Source organism: Haliotis asinina, chromosome 2, assembly GCF_037392515.1.
Source record: "Haliotis asinina isolate JCU_RB_2024 chromosome 2, JCU_Hal_asi_v2, whole genome shotgun sequence".
Lineage (NCBI taxonomy): Eukaryota > Metazoa > Mollusca > Gastropoda > Lepetellida > Haliotidae > Haliotis > Haliotis asinina.
The window spans coordinates 57,944,146-57,969,837 of NC_090281.1; the positions used below are offsets into that span (position 1 = coordinate 57,944,146).

At 45.2% G+C, this 25,692-nt stretch overlaps 1 protein-coding gene across 1 annotated transcript in view; it reads left to right on the forward strand.

Annotated features, from left to right (window-relative positions):
- Positions 1–253: 253 nt before the first annotated feature.
- Positions 254–25,692, forward strand: part of LOC137271906 (serine-rich adhesin for platelets-like) — a 31,761-nt gene continuing 6,322 nt past the window's right edge. Inside the window, exons 1-11 of the mRNA XM_067804290.1 lie at positions 254–269; positions 3,211–3,534; positions 4,409–4,573; positions 4,983–5,027; positions 5,277–5,417; positions 6,948–7,271; positions 7,352–8,353; positions 8,965–9,114; positions 10,266–10,568; positions 13,073–13,132; positions 14,165–14,308. Of these exons, the coding sequence (XP_067660391.1) occupies positions 254–269; positions 3,211–3,534; positions 4,409–4,573; positions 4,983–5,027; positions 5,277–5,417; positions 6,948–7,271; positions 7,352–8,353; positions 8,965–9,114; positions 10,266–10,568; positions 13,073–13,132; positions 14,165–14,308 (2,674 nt within the window). The remainder of the gene's footprint in view (positions 270–3,210; positions 3,535–4,408; positions 4,574–4,982; positions 5,028–5,276; positions 5,418–6,947; positions 7,272–7,351; positions 8,354–8,964; positions 9,115–10,265; positions 10,569–13,072; positions 13,133–14,164; positions 14,309–25,692) is intronic.

Genomic DNA, 25,692 nt, shown 5'->3' on the forward strand with positions numbered 1-25,692 from the left:
TACCTGACCAGATCGTGGAATGTTCCTTTTCTCCCGCTGCGATCGACGACTGCTGCTGTTCACAATTTTTACACGTATCCGAATCTACAAAGCTTCTATTGTAAATCTCATTGCCAGTCTCTTGAATCAGATAACACGGGCAAACGTAGGAGTACTGCACTGTGTTGACTTCCTTGTCGTCGTTACTGGACATACCGGGTGAGAACTGCTTTCAACATAGTCGTCTCAAAAGAACTTGGGATCAAGCGACAAAATGGCGGCTACTGTGCGTAGGGGCATTGTGGGTAATAAGAAATACCTGATCCTTTTTCGATTGGCAGGCACGAAATCCTTCTCTGATCCAATTTGGATGTGATTTTAAGACAAAGACTGAAAACGACCACTTCAGTACATAAAACTGTTGCTTTTATAGAATGTCACGAGTTCGCGTGCCCATGGATTACCGGTTCATTACTTCCGGTTTTGTCTGTCAACACCTGACTCAGGTAAGTTCTATTGTTTTTACAGCTAGCTAATTTTGATAATAGGCGCCTGTTAAGTGGGGACTGCCCCAGTGAAGCCGACACACGAACCCCGACACACTATTGACCTGACACTCATTAGTTGTCAAGTATTTGAACTCAGTGTCAAAGTATGCCAACTATAAATGCTTTTAACGCTAAACTTTACGCACTGCCTCAGTTTATTGTATAATTCACGTATATTCTGCATAAATATCATCATGTAAGTACCGAACTGACAATTGTTTTAATGACTTATACTAATCTTCCTAAATGGTTATACTCTTTCACATTCCCAGGAGTTGGCAGTCTACAGCCTGTTTTTTTTATAGATATATTGCATCATTTACCTTTTAATTATTAATATATATCTGAACTATTGCAATTGCTAAAGTGGCTTTAATTTTATTTATTTTTATACAATATTTTACTGAAAGGAATACAAGTCCGTACACAACTCAATGATCCAATAAGTTATAATTAATATATAATAAAAGTTTGAGCAATGTTTCTATGCAGAGTCACCTCACCTTTTATTCTTGTATATAGATATCACTGTTTTATTATTTCTTTTCAGATAAAGAAAGCGTCTGATCCTCAATTTGACAAAGCAGACAACCGGAACCTGGACTTGCCCCATTCATCCCAATCTAGAGAAACGGAACTAAGTGTGCCTCGCGCACATAGCTGGGCAAAGGCCATTTATAGCCATTCGTCCTTTCACCATTTGCATGTTTAGTACGGTTATTGTGAAGTTTGTGTGATTGGTAGTTGGAATATGATGCTTCATTACATTACGAATAAACAAGAATGTTAAGAAAAAAGTGTATAGTTTGTTCTTGTATCATCAGTTTGAAGCCACATTTATCATTGTAATATCCACAGAATGATGCGTCAACAATTTACTTTTGTTGTCGTGTATCATCTAAGCAATGATACGAATCTACTATTCCTTCCCCAGGCACATTCAGATTGAATTATAACACCTCGTGAAAGCTAAGTTTCAGTCAGGAATGGAAACCAACACATGACCATAGCTTCGTGTCAGTTTCCATCACCGGAGCTTAGAGTATCCATTATGGATGCTATTTGGAAACTAGGTTACCCAGTTTTATTGAATGGATACCAACTGGATGTCAGGATGGTAAACAATTTATGTTACTTAGTTCAAAACAGCGCAATGGAAACCAACATGAAACTACATTTTCTACTTTTATGTTGGTTTCCATTTAGTGAGATCTGAGAGTTGCAAATTCCAGGTATGGAAACCAACAAGAAACCCCCGAACTTAGTTTCATTTTGGTTTCCATTTACAGAAATACCAAAATCACATTTCCAAAATGGCATCTAGTTGGAAACTCAGTTAGTGAGTTTCAGGGATTGGAAACCAACTGAATTCCGCAATTACCCACATTACGGATGGTTTCCAGGTTTCTGGAAACCAAGTCATTTTTGTAGTGTATAGTTAAAACCATTATTTCGAAGTTGGGGAGAACTATGTAAATACTCCGACACAACTTTAAAATGATGAGCAAACAAGGAATCAGCAGCGACCATGCTTTTACTTCGGGAAAACCTTACGTTCGGCACATAAGAGTAACACATGACCATACCCTCAGGCAGTTAACTTGATAACTGGGTACTATTTCTATCATATATATCTTGGTGTGTTGTTTATCAGCCACAAGATCAGATGATACGTTTCTTTTGTCCAGTAGTTTAAGTAAAACGTTAACCTTGTTTGGATTACTGATTTGTGTAATTGACACCCATGAATGTTTAAACCTCTTGTAATCATTACACAAAACAGTTCTGTGGTTGGCCATATTCATAAAATAAACACTTAACGACCCCGAGATGTTTTAAATAAACAACACTTATCATTATGATATGTTTAGGATGTTTAAGATTAGAAATACTGCAATGACTCTCTTCTAATCTTACTATTTCCCGAAAATTTGGCCCTTTTGACTCAAGTCCCGTTTGACTTTCCTTTGGCCCGTTTGACGTTTTCAATTTTGACCCTATTGTCCTTTCACCCATTTTATCTGTTCCCTTCCGATGTACATAAAACTATTATGCAAAATACAGGGAAAAAATATTCATTTAAGTATTTCGCCTGAGAAAATATTTCCATAAGTTGAACAACGCAAATCGCAATGCTGTCGGAACACATCAGTCTGTTTGTATCTGTCTACTTTTTCTCCACATAATCTTCTCACTGTTACATATTTTCTTGGAGTACAAATCTGTTTTACACGAAGAATTGGCGCTGCCAGATTGGAAGCATTACATCAAGGCATGTAATATTTGGGGGAAAAAACTTGAACTAACGATTCACTCATCGAAGCTGCCGATATGAAAAGAAATTTCGAAAATAATACCATATATTTGCCATGACATGAAATTTCTTTTCACACCAATTACGCTATGCAACATAAATTGTCTGCCATGAGGTTGTCTTAGATTGGTACCTAACATCGAAGATTTTTCATGCAAATGTATATAATGAACAGTAAAAGAAACGCAATTTTCGAAAAATGAAATTCATAAAAGAAAACGTTCATGTTTATGTCTTCTATTTCAAAACGTGACAAAAAGTCTGAGTTGTGTTTCTTTTGCTGTTCAATATATGTAGTGTCTTTGACCCAGTATGACAGAATAATACCGGTGTGACGTTAACGCGCAACATGCTTCGTCTGACCTTCAGTCCGAAATCTCGGGGATCCCTGCGGTGACGTCGACAGCGTCTGTGCTGCTGGCTCCTGCATCAGCAACACCTGTACTTGTGACATTGGAACGTACGCCTCCGTCAACGGGACACGCTGCAAGCCGGAACCCTTGGCCGGGAGACTCTACTCTGTTTTGGGTGAAACCTGCAACGGTGTGGACGTTGTCTGTCTCGACGCTTTGTTCCAGGAATGTGGCTCTCAACAGCAGTGTGTGTGTCGAGCGGGCAATAAGGTCACCTCCCCCGACATCTTCGCTGCACTGCCGTCCGCAGGGGAATGTGTTCCTGACAGCCTAGAGATAGGTAAGCTGCAACAGTCAGTGAGTTTAGTTTTACGCCGCACTCAACAATATTCCAGCTATGTGGCTGCGGACTGTAAGTAATCGAGTTTGGATCAGGGGATCAACATCATGAGCATCGATCTGCGCCATTGGGATACGATGACACGTGTCATTCCAGTCAGCGAGGATTACCTCCCTGTCTTGATAATCACCTATTACGACAAGCATGTGTTTCTGAAGACCAATTCTATCTCTGATAGGTCTTCACAGGTCGTAAACTGTAACATTAATCCAAACATCAAAATAGCCTTCATACCGTAAATGTTATTCCCTATTCCCACTCAGTGCGACACGGGGACCCAGTTTCACAGGAACAGCTATTTTATGTGCAGAGACGTTTCACTTGGGGACACAAGAAACCTTTGACTGGGTTAGAACCTCACTCTGTTTCTAGATTGGTCAACACCGTGTCCATGATCGGGCAAAAGTCGTAGAAGTCTGAGACCTGCATTACTTCGAGAGTCCATGTCACATGAAGATAATGCGCAGTAAGACCGCCCCCGTGGTGTAGTGGTTAGCGCGTCCCCCCGTAGAGCAGAAGGTCATGGGTTCGATCCCAGGCCTCGTCATACCAAACCACGTGAAAATATGGTTCTTGCTATCCTTGCCTGTCGCTCGGCATTAATGGGTAACAAGGACTAGTCGACTCTGAGTCAGTATAATGTGTCTGAGTGGGGTACTCATGCTAAACCGCGGCATGGTATCTTAGTGAGCTTGCACTATAAAACTAGCTTAACTCTTGGCTAGGAAAAGCAGCTGCATATACACATGCATACACTTCGTCACGTGTGCAAAATATTCTTAAGTGCCACGTTAAACAACTTTTAATCTCACCTCACCTCACACGCTGTTACGTAACTGGAACACTGCTCCAAGCAGCTTTAAACACAACACCTCGTGGTCCGCTGTGCGCGGAGGTCTGAAAGTCACTGAGTCTGTGTTAGAGAAACATTTGATTGATAGAATCAATACACAGACTGAGCATTGTGATAGAGAATCAGGTAAATAAATTAGTTTCGTACATCGTTCATTGGCTATGATACAATAAGGTCTGATACTGATTCAAAGTCGGCGCGTCCACAGCATCGTGCATAGCGGCATTCACATGGATAAGATCGGTCTCTGTTCTCACCATTTTTTTCATCAAACTTTCGGTGTTGTCAAACTCAACCAATCACAGTCACGGCGATTGTTACGTGACCGCACCGATAGGGACACGGCGCTCAAATGACACGGGTTTGACACTTTGTGTTTGATGTGTGACAACACGAGTTTGAAAACTTCTAAAATTTCAATAACATGTGTTGTCAAACGTAAGTTTGTGGTGTGATGGCCGCTGTAGTAGGTGGAAAATGCAAGATGTATACAATGTGGTGGCCAGGAATCAGGCATGCTGCGTTTGTGTTCCAGGAACAAGTATCGACGAAGCCAACTGTACGGAAACACCACAACGAGGTATAACACCTACATCTTGATCCATATATTGCACGGGACAACATTCCTCTGTAACGTCAGCAGCATTGTGAATAATTCCTGGAAAATCTGGTCATAGACACCAATAAGGCAACCTTTCAGTGTGAAACATTCATTTATATAGACGTAACAAGCGGTAAATCGACACAAATCTCTCTTGTATGATGAATCGTCACATTCTGTGAGTTAAAATAATTCAACATTTTCAAAAACATATTGGGACTTTTTCAGCGAAAGTTTTGGTGGGCGACACATGTTTGTTGGACACTGAATGCACAGGCAACGCAACATGTGAGACAGCTGGTTGTGTGAAGAAATGCACGTGCCCCATAAACACGTCCGCAACGTTAGACAAGACGGCATGTAAAGATGGTAGGTAGACATCGTGTAGAGATGGTGCGTAGACAGCGTGTAAAGATGGTAAGTAGACTGTGCGTAAAGATGGTACGTTGATAGCAAGTGAAGATGGTATGTAGACAGCATCTAAAGATGGTACGTAGACAGCGCATAAAGATGGTACATAGACAGCGTGTAAAGGTGGTACGTAGACAGCGCATAAAGATGGTACATAGACAGCGTGTAAAGATCGTATGGAGACAGCTCATAGAGATTGTGTATATACCGCGTGTAAAGGTGGTACATAGACATCGTGTAAAGATGGTACGTAGACATCGTGTAAAGATGGTACGTAGACAGCGTGTAAAGATGGTACGTAGACAGCGTGTAAAGGTGGTACATAGACAGCGTATAAAGATGGTACATAGACAGCGTGTAAAGATGGTACATAGACAGCGTGTAAAGATGGTACATAGACAGCGTGTAAAGATGGTACGTAGACAGCGTGTAAAGGTGGTACATAGACAGCGTGTAAAGATGGTACATAGACAGCGTGTAAAGATGGTACGTAGACAGCGTGTAAAGATGGTACATAGACAGCGTGTAAAGATGGTACATAGACAGCGTGTAAAGATGGTACGTAGACAGCGTGTAAAGATGGTACGTAGACAGCGTGTAAAGATGGTACATAGACAGCGTGTAAAGATGGTACATAGACAGCGTGTAAAGATGGTACGTAGATAGTGTGTAAAGATGGTACATAGACAGCGTGTAAAGATGGTACATAGACAGCGTGTAAAGATGGTACGTAGACAGCGAGTAAAGATGGTACATAGACAGCGAGTAAAGATGGTACGTAGACAGCGTGTAAAGATGGTACATAGACAGCGTGTAAAGATGGTACATAGACAGCGTGTAAAGATGGTACATAGACAGCGTGTAAAGATGGTACATAGACAGCGTGTAAAGATGGTACGTAGACAGCGAGTAAAGATGGTACATAGACAGCGTGTAAAGATGGTACGTAGACAGCGTGTAAAGATGGTACATAGACAGCGTGTAAAGATGGTACATAGACAGCGTGTAAAGATCGTATGGAGACAGCTCATAGAGATTGTGTGAATATCGCGTGTAAAGGTGGTACATAGACAGCGTGTAAAGATCGTACGTAGACAGCGTGTAAAGATGGTACATAGACAGCGTGTAAAGATCGTATGGAGACAGCTCATAGAGATTGTGTATATACCGCGTGTAAAGATGGTACATAGACAGCGTGTAAAGATGGTACGTAGACAGCGTGTAAAGATGGTACCTAGACAGCGTGTAAAGATGGTACGTAGACAGCGTGTAAAGATGGTACATAGACAGCGTGTAAAGATCGTATGGAGACAGCTCATTGAGATTGTGTGAATACCGCGTGTAAAGGTGGTACATAGACAGCGTGTAAAGATGGTACGTAGACAGCGTGTAAAGATGGTACGTACAACGTGTGAAGAGCAACAAGTGCACACGTATCCCTATTAATATTTGGAAAATACGATTCATAACTATCTCCTTATTTCTCAGTACGGTTTTTGGGAGATGACTGCGACTCTGGATTCACGGTGTGCGCCACCCTGCACAGCATCTGCTACAACAACAAGTGCGCCTGCAAGGGCGGGTACCAGGACACGGGCACGGGACTGTGTAGGGAGGAGTCCTTATCCCCCGGGCTTTACCTGTACGCCACCATCAACGAGACCTGTGGGGGCATCACGGAGTGCGAGGGGAGACTGGTTTGTGGTACGGAGGGCAAGTGTGAGTGCAAGACCAGCTACCGGGAAGCCAGCATGGCCGAGCGTCTGCAGCACAATCTCAATACCTACTGCATCCACAGTTCATTTCAAGTCAGTAAGTAGTCATTGTGGTGGCCATCTATCAACACCACTTTACATAAACCTCAACAAGTGACATGTTTGGCCTTGTTTCAGGTTTAACTGACGAAGAGTACGATGACATATGTGTACAGAAGCCACTGACGCCATCCAGTTCTGTGCCTCCATCAACTTCTACTGCCCCGTCCAGTTCTGTGGTTCCATCAAGTTCAGTGGCTCCATCCACTTCTGGTGTCCCATCCAGTTCAGTGGGTCCATCAAGTTCTGTGGCTCCATCAGGTTCTGTGGCTCCATCAAGTTCTGCAGCAGCATTAAATTCTGCAGCTCCATCAAGCTCTGTAGCACCGTCAAGCTCTGCAGCTCCATCAAGTTCTGTGGCTCCAAGTTCTGCGGCTCCATCAAGTTCTGCAGCAGCATTAAATTCTGCAGCTCCATCAAGCTCTGTAGCACCGTCAAGCTCTGCAGCTCCATCAAGTTCTGTGGCTTCAAGTTCTGCGGCTCCATCAAGTTCTGCACCTCCGTCAAGTTCTGTGGCTCCATCAAGTTCTGCCGCTCCATCAAGCTCTGCAGCTCCGTCAAGTTCTGTGGCTCCATCAAGTTCTGCAGTATCATTAAATTCTGCAGCCCCATCAAGTTCTGCAGCTCTTCCAAGTTCTCTGGCTCCATCGAGTTCTGCAGCTCCGTCAAGTTTTGCTGCTCCGTCAAGTTCTGCAGCTCCAACAAGTTCCGCAGCTCCGCCAAGTTCTCTGGCTCCATCGAGTTCTGCGGCTCCGTCAAGCTCTGCTGCCCCGTCAAGTTCTGCAGCTCCAACAAGTTCCGCAGTTCCGTCAAGTTCTGCTGCAACGTCAAGTTCTGTGGCCCCCTCAAGTTCTGCAGCTCAATCCAGTTCCCCGCCTCATTCAAGCTCAGTGTCTCCTCTGATCGATGCTTCTTCCTCTATAGTCCCTTCTCAAACGGAAGCTAGTTCCTCTCCAATCATGTCTCAGACCGCGGCTCTGACCTCTACCCCTGTCGCAAGTGTCAGCGCCAGCTCGTCAGCTGGCATACAACCATCATCTACAGCACAAACGGGAATGAGTAGCTTTGTCACTACACCGGGTACGTCTTCAACATGCATCCCGGGTGTACTGGGTTTATTGTAAACTTTCCAGTAACCGCAAACTCCAACCAACACCACATTTCTATAATTTCATTTTTGTCATCACTAGGTAATATACCATATCATCATTGTTTGGGTGGATCAGTCTGCAGTAAGTGCGTCACTTATAGAGTGTAAATGTTTTGTTGCACTTTAACCGTTGCGCATACTCATTACAATTCATGATAACTAACAAAAAATAAATGGCAACTTAACCAATATTTTTACAGGATGTCGATATTTGAATTTATGGAGGCTACATATTTAGTAAGTCTATAATAGTCTGTTAGCTGGATTTAGATTTCTTTGAATTCTGGTACTTTCTTTTGTAAACTGAGTCTCTGAAAACAAATAATTTTTCAAGTCATTCACAGAGAGCGGATATAATGACATCAAACTATCAGCTAGCCGTCATTGTTTTCATGTATGAATAAAAGATTATTTTAATTTTGGTATGACACAAAGTTAACTTTTCGTGAAGTGTCCATTGCATTATTTTACAATATATGGCATATATGCTGAGTATTATATGACTTTCACTGCCCCAAACTAGCCCTGTGTTTTCTTCCAGCTCCGGTTGTCCCCAAAGTGTACGACGAGTGTGAGAATGACACCATGTGCCCAGAGAATGCCCTCTGTAAACTTGTCAACTGCACAAACCTTCGATGCCTGTGCGAGCAAGGTTACTCCCCTAACTCCGCCAGAACCGCCTGTTTCACAAGTACGTACATTTTACCAAGTATCCTTCATGAGTGTTTCACGGATGCTTAATAACACAATTCATACAGGTAACTCAGTGGGTTGAGGCAACAGCCATAGCTGCCAGTGTTCTGATGTCGAAGATAAGACAAATAATGATGCCTTGGTAACTAAGACCGTTGCTCCCACAAAGGGCAAACAACACTGAGTTAGGATCAGAGCGATGTTAAAGTATGGCTTACGAAGCAGTTTCACGATATCATGCTCTTCATAAATTGTTCAAAGGACAGCAATTGTGCATGTGCCATGAAGGGACTTGTATAATGATTGATTCTGAAGACAGAATTAAAACAATCCCCTTTAAAGTGCCGCCCTGTATATTTCACAAGGTTGTTCTTGGTTAGTGGTGGTTTTTGCTTTAACTATTAGAGAAACAAACCGACAATGGTTTGCGCTTTTTCATTCACATCATCGTATACACGCCAAATGTCTCCGCTGCCTAATATGTCTGTAATAGTAAATCTGTTATGTTGGAAGCTATACCATATCTTCTGTCTAATCCTAATTTATGGGAACTAACCATGAATTGTCCGATCGCCCCTATCTTGTCCAAAGGCATCTTTTCAGGCTTGGTTGTAAATAGTGGCGGAGGACTGGAAGAAATAATACACTGGACAAGCTAAACGAATGACCAATCTGACCCAATCTCAATACAAGTCAAAGTAATGGTGCTGCGCTGAAACAGACAATAGTTTCAGAAGACGAATGCTATGTCTTGTTTGTGAACTGATCGTCCAGTATACCATGTGCCGTCTGCCCGCCCACTTCTCCTGCCTTCTCACGCCACCAACACACAGAGATATGTCCGACGTGGGCCCACTTGCACAAAACAGCATGAGCACCTCCGTCAGTGTTAGATGATTCGGGGTTAGACCATGTTATCGCTATGACCGTTATATGCAAGTACACCACAGATGAAACGTTCAACAACACGCGATCTCCAGATGCAACCAACCCCACGGGCCAATGACAGTCCTTTTACGCTCTCGCTTGAACATCTTGTTCCGCAACTCCCTGAGACAGTAAGAGTAAATGTGACTTGTCGGGACTGAGTGTCACCATCTCAGTATGTGTAGGTATTTGACGTGTATGTTTGGTATTGTTTCATTTCAGCGGCGGGACTCGGTGAACCGTGTAGTGCGACAGTGACATGTAGAACTCCTGGTAGCGCGTGCAACACAAATACAAACCTTTGCACGTGCGGGGCGCCTCTTACGGCGATGTCGTCTGACGGAAAGTATTGCATCAGGCCTGGAATCAAACTCCTTTCTGAGACTTGTCAGCCAGGACAATGTTTGGGAGTATTATCTTCCTGTACTAGCGGACAGTGCAACTGCGGTACTTTCAGAGAGGCTACAACGGCTGAAATTGAGAATGAGCCGGACATGTGGGAAGTGTTCGGACAATGTCGTCAAGGCACGTGAAGTTCATTCGGCCAATCTCGTTCATCCCCACGTACAACACATAAACTCGGATTGTCTTCTAGCAATTTTGAAATATGGGTCACTTTCAAAAACGTTTAAAAAACAAAATTTTAACGGTTAATCCAACATTTTATATTTTTCATTGATGCAGCAATTCGAGTTTATCTGAGGACATGGACATGCTTGTTGGTTTGCGGGTAGCTGTGCATTTCTCGTTGATGGTTTGCGGGTAGCTGTACATTTTCTCTCTGCCGGAAACTGAACGTCTGTCTCGTTGGTGGTTGTGGAAACTTCCAGTCAAGCACCAACTGTTGCTTTAGTTGGAATAATGCTGGAATCACGAAACACTTTACTTGCAGTCGTTAGAAACGGTCGGTATGTTTTGATTACATGGCCTTGGGGAAACTTTGAAGAAAATGCTCAAAGTGGATATGACAATAGCGTACATGCTGGTTCTTTAGACAGGGGAGCTGTAGTCATGCTTCATGTAATGGTTTCATGCACCATGTGGTACCTCATCTTCTGTAGCCTACCTCATCTTCTGTGGCCTTCCTCCATGCATCACGTGGTACCTCACCTTCTCTGGCCTACCTCCATGCACCATGTGGAACCTCATCGTCTGTAGCCTACCTCCATGCACCATGTGGTACCTCATCCTTTGTGGCCTACCTCCATGCACCTGGAGTACCTCCTCTTCTGTAGCCTACCTCCATGCACCTGGAGTACCTCCTCTTCTGTAGCCTACCTCCATGCACCATGTGGTACCTCATCTTCTGTAGCCTACCTCCATTCACCATGCAGTACCTCATCTTCTGTAGCCTACCTCCAAGCACCATGTGAAACCTCATGTTCTCTTGCCTACGTCCATGCACCATGTGATACCTCATCTTCTGTAGCCTACCTCCATGCACCTGGAGTACCTCCTCTTCTGTAGCCTACCTCCATGCACCATGTGATACCTCATCTTCTGTAGCCTACCTCCATTCACCATGCAGTACCTCATCTTCTGTAGCCTACCTCCAAGCACCATGTGAAACCTCATGTTCTCTTGCCTACGTCCATGCACCATGTGATACCTCATCTTCTGTAGCCTACCTCCATGCACCTGGAGTACCTCCTCTTCTGTAGCCTACCTCCATGCACCATGTGGTACCTCATCTTCTGTAGCCTACCTCCATTCACCATGCAGTACCTCATCTTCTGTAGCCTACCTCCAAGCACCATGTGAAACCTCATGTTCTCTTGCCTACGTCCATGCACCATGTGATACCTCATCTTCTGTAGCCTACCTCCATGCACCATGTGATACCTCATCTTCTATAGCCTACCTCCAAGCACCATGTGATACCTCATCTTCTGTAGCCTACCTCCATGCACCATGTGATACCTCATCTTCTGTAGCCTACCTCCAAGCACCATGTGATACCTCATCTTCTGTAGCCTACCTCCAAGCACCATGTGATACCTCATCTTCTGTAGCCTACCTCCAAGCACCATGTGATACCTCATCTTCTGTAGCCTACCTCCAAGCACCATGTGATACCTCATCTTCTGTAGCCTACCTCCAAGCACCATGTGATACCTCATCTTCTGTAGCCTACCTCCAAGCACCATGTGATACCTCATCTTCTGTAGCCTACCTCCAAGCACCATGTGATACCTCATCTTCTGTAGCCTACCTCCAAGCACCATGTGATACCTCATCTTCTGTAGCCTACCTCCAAGCACCACGTGGTACCTCATGTAGATTATCGTAACTATTGTCATGTTTTTTTCTATGTCACCTTGCACGATAGATTCGCTTTGGCTATGTTTCAAGACTTGAACCAACATCTATGCACGACCAAGCCATGAAATGATGTCATGCATTATCTAGGAACGTCTTTATAGTTCGTTCTTCAGTTCTACAGTACACTATTCCACTTGTATGGGATGGTTATCCTTCAATATACTATTCCACTTGTATGGGGTAATCGTTATTGAATACACTATTCCACTTGTACTGTTTCCTACCTCCCTGTACCCCTTTTGTGACTTTCGTAACACTTTTAACACATTCTGGCGTCAGACTAACACATTCTAACACCAGACTAACACATATTGACATCAGACCAAAACATTCTTACATCTAACATCTTACAGACTAACACATTCTAACCCATTGTGCATTGTGGGCTCTACACTTAGAAGGTAAAAGACCATAGCAGTTTACTTGTGTGTGTTCACACTGACACAGAAATAACTGTACCTACTCAAGTTTTATCTGCAAAGAAAAATGATCGATTATGGACATGAAATTTAGTGAATTAGAAACTTTCAATCTTTTTTCTTGTTTCCATCAGACCTTTGCGCCTGGGTTTAAATGGTGCTTCGAGACCTTCGTCATTTCAGACATAACCAGTTCGTGCATTACAAAAATGACACAAATGTCATAAGATTGCAGTACGTATGTTTCAATTCTCTGTTTTGCATCAACGTCTCTAATGTATATTAAAGGTGCGACACCCGATCCAGTCCCTACCGGAGGAACGACCGGAGATGAGGAATGCCAACAGCGTAAGTGTCTCGTACACTCCGGTAGATTTGTAATTATCAGTCACATTGATTCATGCCATGCATCTATTCGTAGAGTTTGTTTGTTAGTAATTGTTTGTTTATTGTTTAACTCTGCAGTATTCCAGCTATATAACAGCGGTTTGTAGTGAGTGAGTTTCGTTTTTCGCCGCACACAGCAATATTCCAGCTATATGGTGGTGGTCTATAAGTAATTGAATCTGGACCAGATAATGCAGTGATCAACAGCATGAACATCGATCTGCGCAAATGGTAACCGATGAAATGGGTGAACCAAGTCAGCGTTCCTGACAACCCGATCCTGTTAGTCGCCTCTTACGACTAGCATGGGTTACTGAAGATAGATTCTAACCCTGGTTTTCACGGGTGAAAACATGTTGTAAGAGGTGACTAATCATCTCCTGTGCTTGGTTTGTTACCAATAGCAGCATTCACAGGATTGTCTGGTTCAGACTTGATATTTGCTGTAGCGGCATAATAAGTTTGGTGAAATTCATGTGGAAACCTGGCACAACTGATTAATACACAGACAATCAAATAAAAACCAAGACAGATTAACTGCATCGAGGCGTATTAATCAAAAGGGATTTCTTTGTACCTTAGTGTTTATTGTCTGTCATTTGCATCCAGAGTGGTAGGAAAGCCGACTAGGTACAGCATTCGCTCATCATGCCTAACACCCAGGTTCGATTCCCCACATGGGTGCAATGTGTGAGACCACTTCTGCTGTCCCCTGCCCAGATATTGCTGCAATATTGCCAAAAGCGGCGTAAAACTAAACTGACAAACACAAGATTCTTGATCAACTCCGGAATGCGGTATTTGCATCTTGTTTGGCATTACATCCCGGTAGCCTTGCACTCCAATAATCAGTTGGGCATAATCAGGGAATGGAAGTATAACCAGTAACGTTAGAACAAGTGTTGACTGAACGCTTAACTCATTGCAACACAGTGGTATACTTTTATACGAAGAAGAGGAATATGAGTGTGCGTGATTCTTCCTGTGTTGTAGTTGCACCAGGCGACGTCTGTACATCTGATGTCCTCTGTCCCCAACACTCTACCTGCCTGCCGGCCGAGGGGGGCTGTGGAAGCCGGTGCTGGTGTGACATCGGATACGCCCCCGACAACCCCGTGCCAACCAAGTGTATACCAGGTATATTGGTACACCTAGATGCAGTGGGTACTCCCTACACCTAGATGCAGTCGGTATTCACTACATCTAGATACAGCTGCTACTCCCTACACCTAGATACAGTGGGTACTCCTTACACCTAGATGCAGTGGGTACTCCCTACACCTAGATGCAGTCGGTATTCACTACATCCTACATCTAGATACAGTTGCTACTCCCTACACCTAGATACAGTGGGTACTCCCTACACCTATATGCAGTCGGTATTCACTACACCTAGATACAGTCGGTACTCCCTACACCTGGATACAGTGGGTACTCCTTACACCTAGATACAGTTGGTACTCCCTACACCTAGATACAGTCGGTACTCCCTACACCTAGATACAGTGGGTACTCCTTACACCTAGATACAGTCGGTACTCCCTACACCTAGATACAGTCGGTACTCCCTACACCTAGATACAGTGGGTACTTCTTACACCTAGATACAGTGGGTACTCACTACACCTAGATACAGTCGGTACTCCCTACACCTAGATACAGTGGGTACTCCTTACACCTAGATACAGTTGGTACTCACTACACCTAGATACAGTGGGTACTGCCTACACCTAGATACAGTCGGTACTCCTTACACCTAGAGACAGTGGGTACTCCTTACACCTAGATACAATTGCTACTCCCTACACCTAGACACAGTCGGTACTCCCCACACCTAGATACAGTCGGTACTCCTTACACCTAGATACAGTTGGTACTCCCTACACCTAGATACAGTGGGTACTCCTTACACCTAGAGACAGTGGGTGCTCCTTACACCTAGATACAATTGCTACTCCCTACACCTAGAGACAGTTGGTACTCCTTACACCTAGATACAGTGGGTACTCCCTACACCTAGATACAGTTGGTACTCCTTACACCTAGATACAGTCGGTACTCCTTACACCTAGATACAGTCGGTACTCCTTACACCTAGATACAGTCGGTACTCCTTACACCTAGATACACTGGGTACTCCCTACACCTAGATACAGTCGATGCTCCCTACACCTAGATACAGTCGGTATTCACTACATCTAGATACAGTTGCTACTCCCTACACCTAGATACAGTGGGTACTCCTTACACCTAGATGCAGTGGGTACTCCCTACACCTAGATACAGTGGGTACTCCCTACACCTAGATACAGTGGGTACTCCTTACACCTAGATGCAGTGGGTACTCCCTACACCTAGATGCAGTGGGTACTCCCTACACCTATATGCAGTCGGTATTCACTACACCTAGATACATTCGGTACTCCCTACACCTAGATACAGTGGGTACTCCTTACACCTAGATACAGTGGGTACTCCCTACACCTAGATACAGTCGGTACTCCTTACACCTAGATACAGTGGGTACTCCCTACACCTAGATACAGTGGGTACTCCTTACACCTAGAGACAGTGGGTACTCCTTACACCTAGATACAATTGCTACTCCCTACACCTAGACACAGTCGGTACTCCCCACACCTAGATACAGTCGGTACTCCTTACACCTAGATACAGTTGGTACTCCCTACACCTAGATACAGTGGGTACTCCTTACACCTAGAGACAGTGGGTGCTCCTTACACCTAGATACAATTGCTACTCCCTACACCTAGAGACAGTTGGTACTCCTTACACCTAGATACAGTGGGTACTCCCTACACCTAGATACAGTTGGTACTCCTTACATCTAGATACAGTCGGTACTCCTTACACCTAGATACAGTCGGTACTCCTTACACCTAGATACAGTCGGTACTCCTTACACCTAGATACAGTGGGTACTCCCTACACCTAGATACAGTCGATGCTCCCTACACCTAGATACAGTCGGTATTCACTACATCTAGATACAGTTGCTACTCCCTACACTTAGATACAGTGGGTACTCCTTACACCTAGATGCAGTGGGTACTCCCTACACCTAGATACAGTGGGTACTCCCTACACCTAGATACAGTGGGTACTCCTTACACCTAGATGCAGTGGGTACTCCCTACACCTAGATGCAGTGGGTACTCCTTACACCTATATGCAGTCGGTATTCACTACACCTAGATACAGTGGGTACTCCCTACACCTAGATACAGTGGGTACTCCTTACACCTAGATGCAGTGGGTACTCCCTACACCTAGATGCAGTGGGTACTCCCTACACCTATATGCAGTCGGTATTCACTACACCTAGATACAGTCGGTACTCCCTACACCTAGATACAGTGGGTACTCCTTACACCTAGATACAGTTGGTACTCACTACACCTAGATACAGTCGGTACTCCCTACACCTAGATACAGTGGGTACTCCTTACACCTAGATACAGTTGGTACTCACTACACCTAGATACAGTGGGTACTCCCTACACCTAGATACAGTCGGTACTCCCTACACCTAGATACAGTGGGTACTCCCTACACCTAGATACAGTTGGTACTCACTACACCTAGATACAGTCGGTACTCCTTACACCTAGATACAGTTGGTACTCCCTACACCTAGATACAGTGGGTACTCCTTACACCTAGATACAGTTGGTACTCCCTACACCTAGATACAGTGGGTACTCCCTACACCTATATGCAGTCGGTATTCACTACACCTAGATACAGTCGGTACTCCCTACACCTGGATACAGTGGGTACTCCTTACACCTAGATACAGTTGGTACTCCCTACACCTAGATACAGTCGGTACTCCCTACACCTAGATACAGTGGGTACTCCTTACACCTAGAGACAGTGGGTACTCCTTACACCTAGATACAATTGCTACTCCCTACACCTAGACACAGTCGGTACTCCCCACACCTAGATACAGTCGGTACTCCTTACACCTAGATACAGTTGGTACTCCCTACACCTAGATACAGTGGGTACTCCTTACACCTAGAGACAGTGGGTGCTCCTTACACCTAGATACAATTGCTACTCCCTACACCTAGAGACAGTTGGTACTCCTTACACCTAGATACAGTGGGTACTCCCTACACCTAGATACAGTTGGTACTCCTTACATCTAGATACAGTCGGTACTCCTTACACCTAGATACAGTCGGTACTCCTTACACCTAGATACAGTCGGTACTCCTTACACCTAGATACAGTGGGTACTCCCTACACCTAGATACAGTCGATGCTCCCTACACCTAGATACAGTCGGTATTCACTACATCTAGATACAGTTGCTACTCCCTACACTTAGATACAGTGGGTACTCCTTACACCTAGATGCAGTGGGTACTCCCTACACCTAGATACAGTGGGTACTCCCTACACCTAGATACAGTGGGTACTCCTTACACCTAGATGCAGTGGGTACTCCCTACACCTAGATGCAGTGGGTACTCCTTACACCTATATGCAGTCGGTATTCACTACACCTAGATACAGTGGGTACTCCCTACACCTAGATACAGTGGGTACTCCTTACACCTAGATGCAGTGGGTACTCCCTACACCTAGATGCAGTGGGTACTCCCTACACCTATATGCAGTCGGTATTCACTACACCTAGATACAGTCGGTACTCCCTACACCTAGATACAGTGGGTACTCCTTACACCTAGATACAGTTGGTACTCACTACACCTAGATACAGTCGGTACTCCCTACACCTAGATACAGTGGGTACTCCTTACACCTAGATACAGTTGGTACTCACTACACCTAGATACAGTGGGTACTCCCTACACCTAGATACAGTCGGTACTCCCTACACCTAGATACAGTGGGTACTCCCTACACCTAGATACAGTTGGTACTCACTACACCTAGATACAGTCGGTACTCCTTACACCTAGATACAGTTGGTACTCCCTACACCTAGATACAGTGGGTACTCCTTACACCTAGATACAGTTGGTACTCCCTACACCTAGATACAGTGGGTACTCCCTACACCTATATGCAGTCGGTATTCACTACACCTAGATACAGTCGGTACTCCCTACACCTGGATACAGTGGGTACTCCTTACACCTAGATACAGTTGGTACTCCCTACACCTAGATACAGTCGGTACTCCCTACACCTAGATACAGTGGGTACTCCTTACACCTAGATACAGTCGGTACTCCCTACACCTAGATACAGTCGGTACTCCCTACACCTAGATACAGTGGGTACTTCTTACACCTAGATACAGTGGGTACTCACTACACCTAGATACAGTCGGTACTCCCTACACCTAGATACAGTGGGTACTCCTTACACCTAGATACAGTTGGTACTCACTACACCTAGATACAGTGGGTACTCCCTACACCTAGATACAGTCGGTACTCCTTACACCTAGAGACAGTGGGTACTCCTTACACCTAGATACAATTGCTACTCCCTACACCTAGACACAGTCGGTACTCCCCACACCTAGATACAGTCGGTACTCCTTACACCTAGATACAGTTGGTACTCCCTACACCTAGATACAGTGGGTACTCCTTACACCTAGAGACAGTGGGTGCTCCTTACACCTAGATACAATTGCTACTCCCTACACCTAGAGACAGTTGGTACTCCTTACACCTAGATACAGTGGGTACTCCCTACACCTAGATACAGTTGGTACTCCTTACACCTAGATACAGTCGGTACTCCTTACACCTAGATACAGTCGGTACTCCTTACACCTAGATACAGTCGGTACTCCTTACACCTAGATACACTGGGTACTCCCTACACCTAGATACAGTCGATGCTCCCTATACCTAGATACAGTCGGTATTCACTACATCTAGATACAGTTGCTACTCCCTACACCTAGATACAGTGGGTACTCCTTACACCTAGATGCAGTGGGTACTCCCTACACCTAGATACAGTGGGTACTCCCTACACCTAGATACAGTGGGTACTCCTTACACCTAGATGCAGTGGGTACTCCCTACACCTAGATGCAGTGGGTACTCCCTACACCTATATGCAGTCGGTATTCACTACACCTAGATACATTCGGTACTCCCTACACCTAGATACAGTGGGTACTCCTTACACCTAGATACAGTGGGTACTCCCTACACCTAGATACAGTCGGTACTCCTTACACCTAGATACAGTGGGTACTCCCTACACCTAGATACAGTCGGTACTCCTTACACCTAGAGACAGTGGGTACTCCTTACACCTAGATACAATTGCTACTCCCTACACCTAGACACAGTCGGTACTCCCCACACCTAGATACAGTCGGTACTCCTTACACCTAGATACAGTTGGTACTCCCTACACCTAGATACAGTGGGTACTCCTTACACCTAGAGACAGTGGGTGCTCCTTACACCTAGATACAATTGCTACTCCCTACACCTAGAGACAGTTGGTACTCCTTACACCTAGATACAGTGGGTACTCCCTACACCTAGATACAGTTGGTACTCCTTACATCTAGATACAGTCGGTACTCCTTACACCTAGATACAGTCGGTACTCCTTACACCTAGATACAGTCGGTACTCCTTACACCTAGATACAGTGGGTACTCCCTACACCTAGATACAGTCGATGCTCCCTACACCTAGATACAGTCGGTATTCACTACATCTAGATACAGTTGCTACTCCCTACACCTAGATACAGTGGGTACTCCTTACACCTAGATGCAGTGGGTACTCCCTACACCTAGATACAGTGGGTACTCCCTACACCTAGATACAGTGGGTACTCCTTACACCTAGATGCAGTGGGTACTCCCTACACCTAGATGCAGTGGGTACTCCTTACACCTATATGCAGTCGGTATTCACTACACCTAGATACAGTGGGTACTCCCTACACCTAGATACAGTGGGTACTCCTTACACCTAGATGCAGTGGGTACTCCCTACACCTAGATGCAGTGGGTACTCCCTACACCTATATGCAGTCGGTATTCACTACACCTAGATACAGTCGGTACTCCCTACACCTAGATACAGTGGGTACTCCTTACACCTAGATACAGTTGGTACTCACTACACCTAGATACAGTCGGTACTCCCTACACCTAGATACAGTGGGTACTCCTTACACCTAGATACAGTTGGTACTCACTACACCTAGATACAGTGGGTACTCCCTACACCTAGATACAGTCGGTACTCCCTACACCTAGATACAGTGGGTACTCCCTACACCTAGATACAGTTGGTACTCACTACACCTAGATACAGTCGGTACTCCTTACACCTAGATACAGTTGGTACTCCCTACACCTAGATACAGTGGGTACTCCTTACACCTAGATACAGTTGGTACTCCCTACACCTAGATACAGTGGGTACTCCCTACACCTAGATACAGTCGGTACTCCTTACACCTAGATACAGTGGGTACTCCCTACACCTAGATACAGTCGGTACTCCTTACACCTAGATACAGTTGGTACTCCCTACACCTAGATACAGTCGGTACTCCCTACACCTAGATACAGTTGGTACTCCCTACACCTAGATACAGTTGGTACTCACTACACCTAGATACAGTCGGTGCTCCCTACACCTAGATACAGTGGGTACTCCCTACACCTAGATACAGTTGGTACTCACTACACCTAGATACAGTGGGTACTCCTTACACCTAGATACAGTTGGTACTCACTACACCTAGATACAGTTGGTACTCACTACACCTAGATACAGTGGGTACTCCTTACACCTAGATGCAGTGGGTACTCCCTACACCTAGATGCAGTGGGTACTCCCTACACCTATATGCAGTCGGTATTCCCTACACCTAGATACAGTCGGTACTCCCTACACCTAGATACAGTGGGTACTCCCTACACCTAGATACAGTTGGTACTCACTACACCTAGATGCAGTGGGTACTCCCTACACCTATATGCAGTCGGTATTCACTACACCTAGATACAGTGGGTACTCCCTACACTTAGATACAGTGGGTACTCCCTACACCTAGATACAGTTGGTACTCACTACACCTAGATACAGTCGGTACTCCTTACACCTAGATACAGTTGGTACTCCCTACACCTAGATACAGTGGGTACTCCTTACACCTAGATACAGTTGGTACTCCCTACACCTAGATACAGTGGGTACTCCCTACACCTAGATACAGTCGGTACTCCTTACACCTAGATACAGTGGGTACTCCCTACACCTAGATACAGTCGGTACTCCTTACACCTAGATACAGTTGGTACTCCCTACACCTAGATACAGTCGGTACTCCCTACACCTAGATACAGTTGGTACTCCCTACACCTAGATACAGTTGGTACTCACTACACCTAGATACAGTCGGTACTCCCTACACCTAGATACAGTGGGTACTCCCTACACCTAGATACAGTTGGTACTCACTACACCTAGATACAGTGGGTACTCCTTACACCTAGATACAGTTGGTACTCACTACACCTAGATACAGTTGGTACTCACTACACCTAGATACAGTGGGTACTCCTTACACCTAGATGCAGTGGGTACTCCCTACACCTAGATGCAGTGGGTACTCCCTACACCTATATGCAGTCGGTATTCCCTACACCTAGATACAGTCGGTACTCCCTACACCTAGATACAGTGGGTACTCCCTACACCTAGATACAGTTGGTACTCACTACACCTAGATGCAGTGGGTACTCCCTACACCTATATGCAGTCGGTATTCACTACACCTAGATACAGTGGGTACTCCCTACACTTAGATACAGTGGGTACTCCTTACACCTAGATACAGTGGGTACTCCTTACACCTAGATACAGTGGGTACTCCCTACACCTAGATACAGTGGGTACTCCTTACACCTAGATACAGTGGGTACTCCCTACACCTAGATACAGTTGGTACTCACTACACCTAGATGCAGTGGGTACTCCCTACACCTATATGCAGTCGGTATTCACTACACCTAGATACAGTGGGTACTCCCTACACTTAGATACAGTGGGTACTCCTTACACCTAGATACAGTGGGTACTCCTTACACCTAGATACAGTGGGTACTCCCTACACCTAGATACAGTGGGTACTCCTTACACCTAGATACAGTGGGTACTCCCTACACCTAGATACAGTGGGTACTCCTTACACCTAGATACAATTGCTACTCCCTACACCTAGACACAGTCGGTACTCCCCACACCTAGATACAGTCGGTACTCCTTACACCTAGATACAGTTGGTACTCCCTACACCTAGATACAGTGGGTACTCCTTACACCTAGAGACAGTGGGTGCTCCTTACACCTAGATACAATTGCTACTCCCTACACCTAGAGACAGTTGGTACTCCTTACACCTAGATACAGTGGGTACTCCCTACACCTAGATACAGTTGGTACTCCTTACATCTAGATACAGTCGGTACTCCTTACACCTAGATACAGTCGGTACTCCTTACACCTAGATACAGTCGGTACTCCTTACACCTAGATACAGTGGGTACTCCCTACACCTAGATACAGTCGATGCTCCCTACACCTAGATACAGTCGGTATTCACTACATCTAGATACAGTTGCTACTCCCTACACCTAGATACAGTGGGTACTCCTTACACCTAGATGCAGTGGGTACTCCCTACACCTAGATACAGTGGGTACTCCCTACACCTAGATACAGTGGGTACTCCTTACACCTAGATGCAGTGGGTACTCCCTACACCTAGATGCAGTGGGTACTCCTTACACCTATATGCAGTCGGTATTCACTACACCTAGATACAGTGGGTACTCCCTACACCTAGATACAGTGGGTACTCCTTACACCTAGATGCAGTGGGTACTCCCTACACCTAGATGCAGTGGGTACTCCCTACACCTATATGCAGTCGGTATTCACTACACCTAGATACAGTCGGTACTCCCTACACCTAGATACAGTGGGTACTCCTTACACCTAGATACAGTTGGTACTCACTACACCTAGATACAGTCGGTACTCCCTACACCTAGATACAGTGGGTACTCCTTACACCTAGATACAGTTGGTACTCACTACACCTAGATACAGTGGGTACTCCCTACACCTAGATACAGTCGGTACTCCCTACACCTAGATACAGTGGGTACTCCCTACACCTAGATACAGTTGGTACTCACTACACCTAGATACAGTCGGTACTCCTTACACCTAGATACAGTTGGTACTCCCTACACCTAGATACAGTGGGTACTCCTTACACCTAGATACAGTTGGTACTCCCTACACCTAGATACAGTGGGTACTCCCTACACCTAGATACAGTCGGTACTCCTTACACCTAGATACAGTGGGTACTCCCTACACCTAGATACAGTCGGTACTCCTTACACCTAGATACAGTTGGTACTCCCTACACCTAGATACAGTCGGTACTCCCTACACCTAGATACAGTTGGTACTCCCTACACCTAGATACAGTTGGTACTCACTACACCTAGATACAGTCGGTACTCCCTACACCTAGATACAGTGGGTACTCCCTACACCTAGATACAGTTGGTACTCACTACACCTAGATACAGTGGGTACTCCTTACACCTAGATACAGTTGGTACTCACTACACCTAGATACAGTTGGTACTCACTACACCTAGATACAGTGGGTACTCCTTACACCTAGATGCAGTGGGTACTCCCTACACCTAGATGCAGTGGGTACTCCCTACACCTATATGCAGTCGGTATTCCCTACACCTAGATACAGTCGGTACTCCCTACACCTAGATACAGTGGGTACTCCCTACACCTAGATACAGTTGGTACTCACTACACCTAGATGCAGTGGGTACTCCCTACACCTATATGCAGTCGGTATTCACTACACCTAGATACAGTGGGTACTCCCTACACTTAGATACAGTGGGTACTCCCTACACCTAGATACAGTTGGTACTCACTACACCTAGATACAGTCGGTACTCCTTACACCTAGATACAGTTGGTACTCCCTACACCTAGATACAGTGGGTACTCCTTACACCTAGATACAGTTGGTACTCCCTACACCTAGATACAGTGGGTACTCCCTACACCTAGATACAGTCGGTACTCCTTACACCTAGATACAGTGGGTACTCCCTACACCTAGATACAGTCGGTACTCCTTACACCTAGATACAGTTGGTACTCCCTACACCTAGATACAGTCGGTACTCCCTACACCTAGATACAGTTGGTACTCCCTACACCTAGATACAGTTGGTACTCACTACACCTAGATACAGTCGGTACTCCCTACACCTAGATACAGTGGGTACTCCCTACACCTAGATACAGTTGGTACTCACTACACCTAGATACAGTGGGTACTCCTTACACCTAGATACAGTTGGTACTCACTACACCTAGATACAGTTGGTACTCACTACACCTAGATACAGTGGGTACTCCTTACACCTAGATGCAGTGGGTACTCCCTACACCTAGATGCAGTGGGTACTCCCTACACCTATATGCAGTCGGTATTCCCTACACCTAGATACAGTCGGTACTCCCTACACCTAGATACAGTGGGTACTCCCTACACCTAGATACAGTTGGTACTCACTACACCTAGATGCAGTGGGTACTCCCTACACCTATATGCAGTCGGTATTCACTACACCTAGATACAGTGGGTACTCCCTACACTTAGATACAGTGGGTACTCCTTACACCTAGATACAGTGGGTACTCCTTACACCTAGATACAGTGGGTACTCCCTACACCTAGATACAGTGGGTACTCCTTACACCTAGATACAGTGGGTACTCCCTACACCTAGATACAGTTGGTACTCACTACACCTAGATGCAGTGGGTACTCCCTACACCTATATGCAGTCGGTATTCACTACACCTAGATACAGTGGGTACTCCCTACACTTAGATACAGTGGGTACTCCTTACACCTAGATACAGTGGGTACTCCTTACACCTAGATACAGTGGGTACTCCCTACACCTAGATACAGTGGGTACTCCTTACACCTAGATACAGTGGGTACTCCCTACACCTAGATACAGTGGGTACTCCTTACACCTAGATACAGTGGGTACTCCCTACACCTAGATACAGTGGGTACTCCCTACACCTAGATGCAGTGGGTACTCCTTACACCTAGATGCAGTGGGTACTCCCTACACCTAGATGCAGTGGGTACTCCCTACACCTATATGCAGTCTGTATTCACTACACCTAGATACAGTTGGTACTCACTACACCTAGATACAGTGGGTACTCCTTACACCTAGATACAGTTGGTACTCCCTACACCTAGATACAGTCGGTACTCCTTACACCTAGATACAGTGGGTACTCCTTACACCTAGAGACAGTGGGTACTCACTACACCTAGATACAGTCGGTACTCCCTACACCTAGATACAGTCGGTACTCCCCACACCTAAATACAGTCGGTACTCCTTACACCTAGAGACAGTTGGTACTCCTTACACC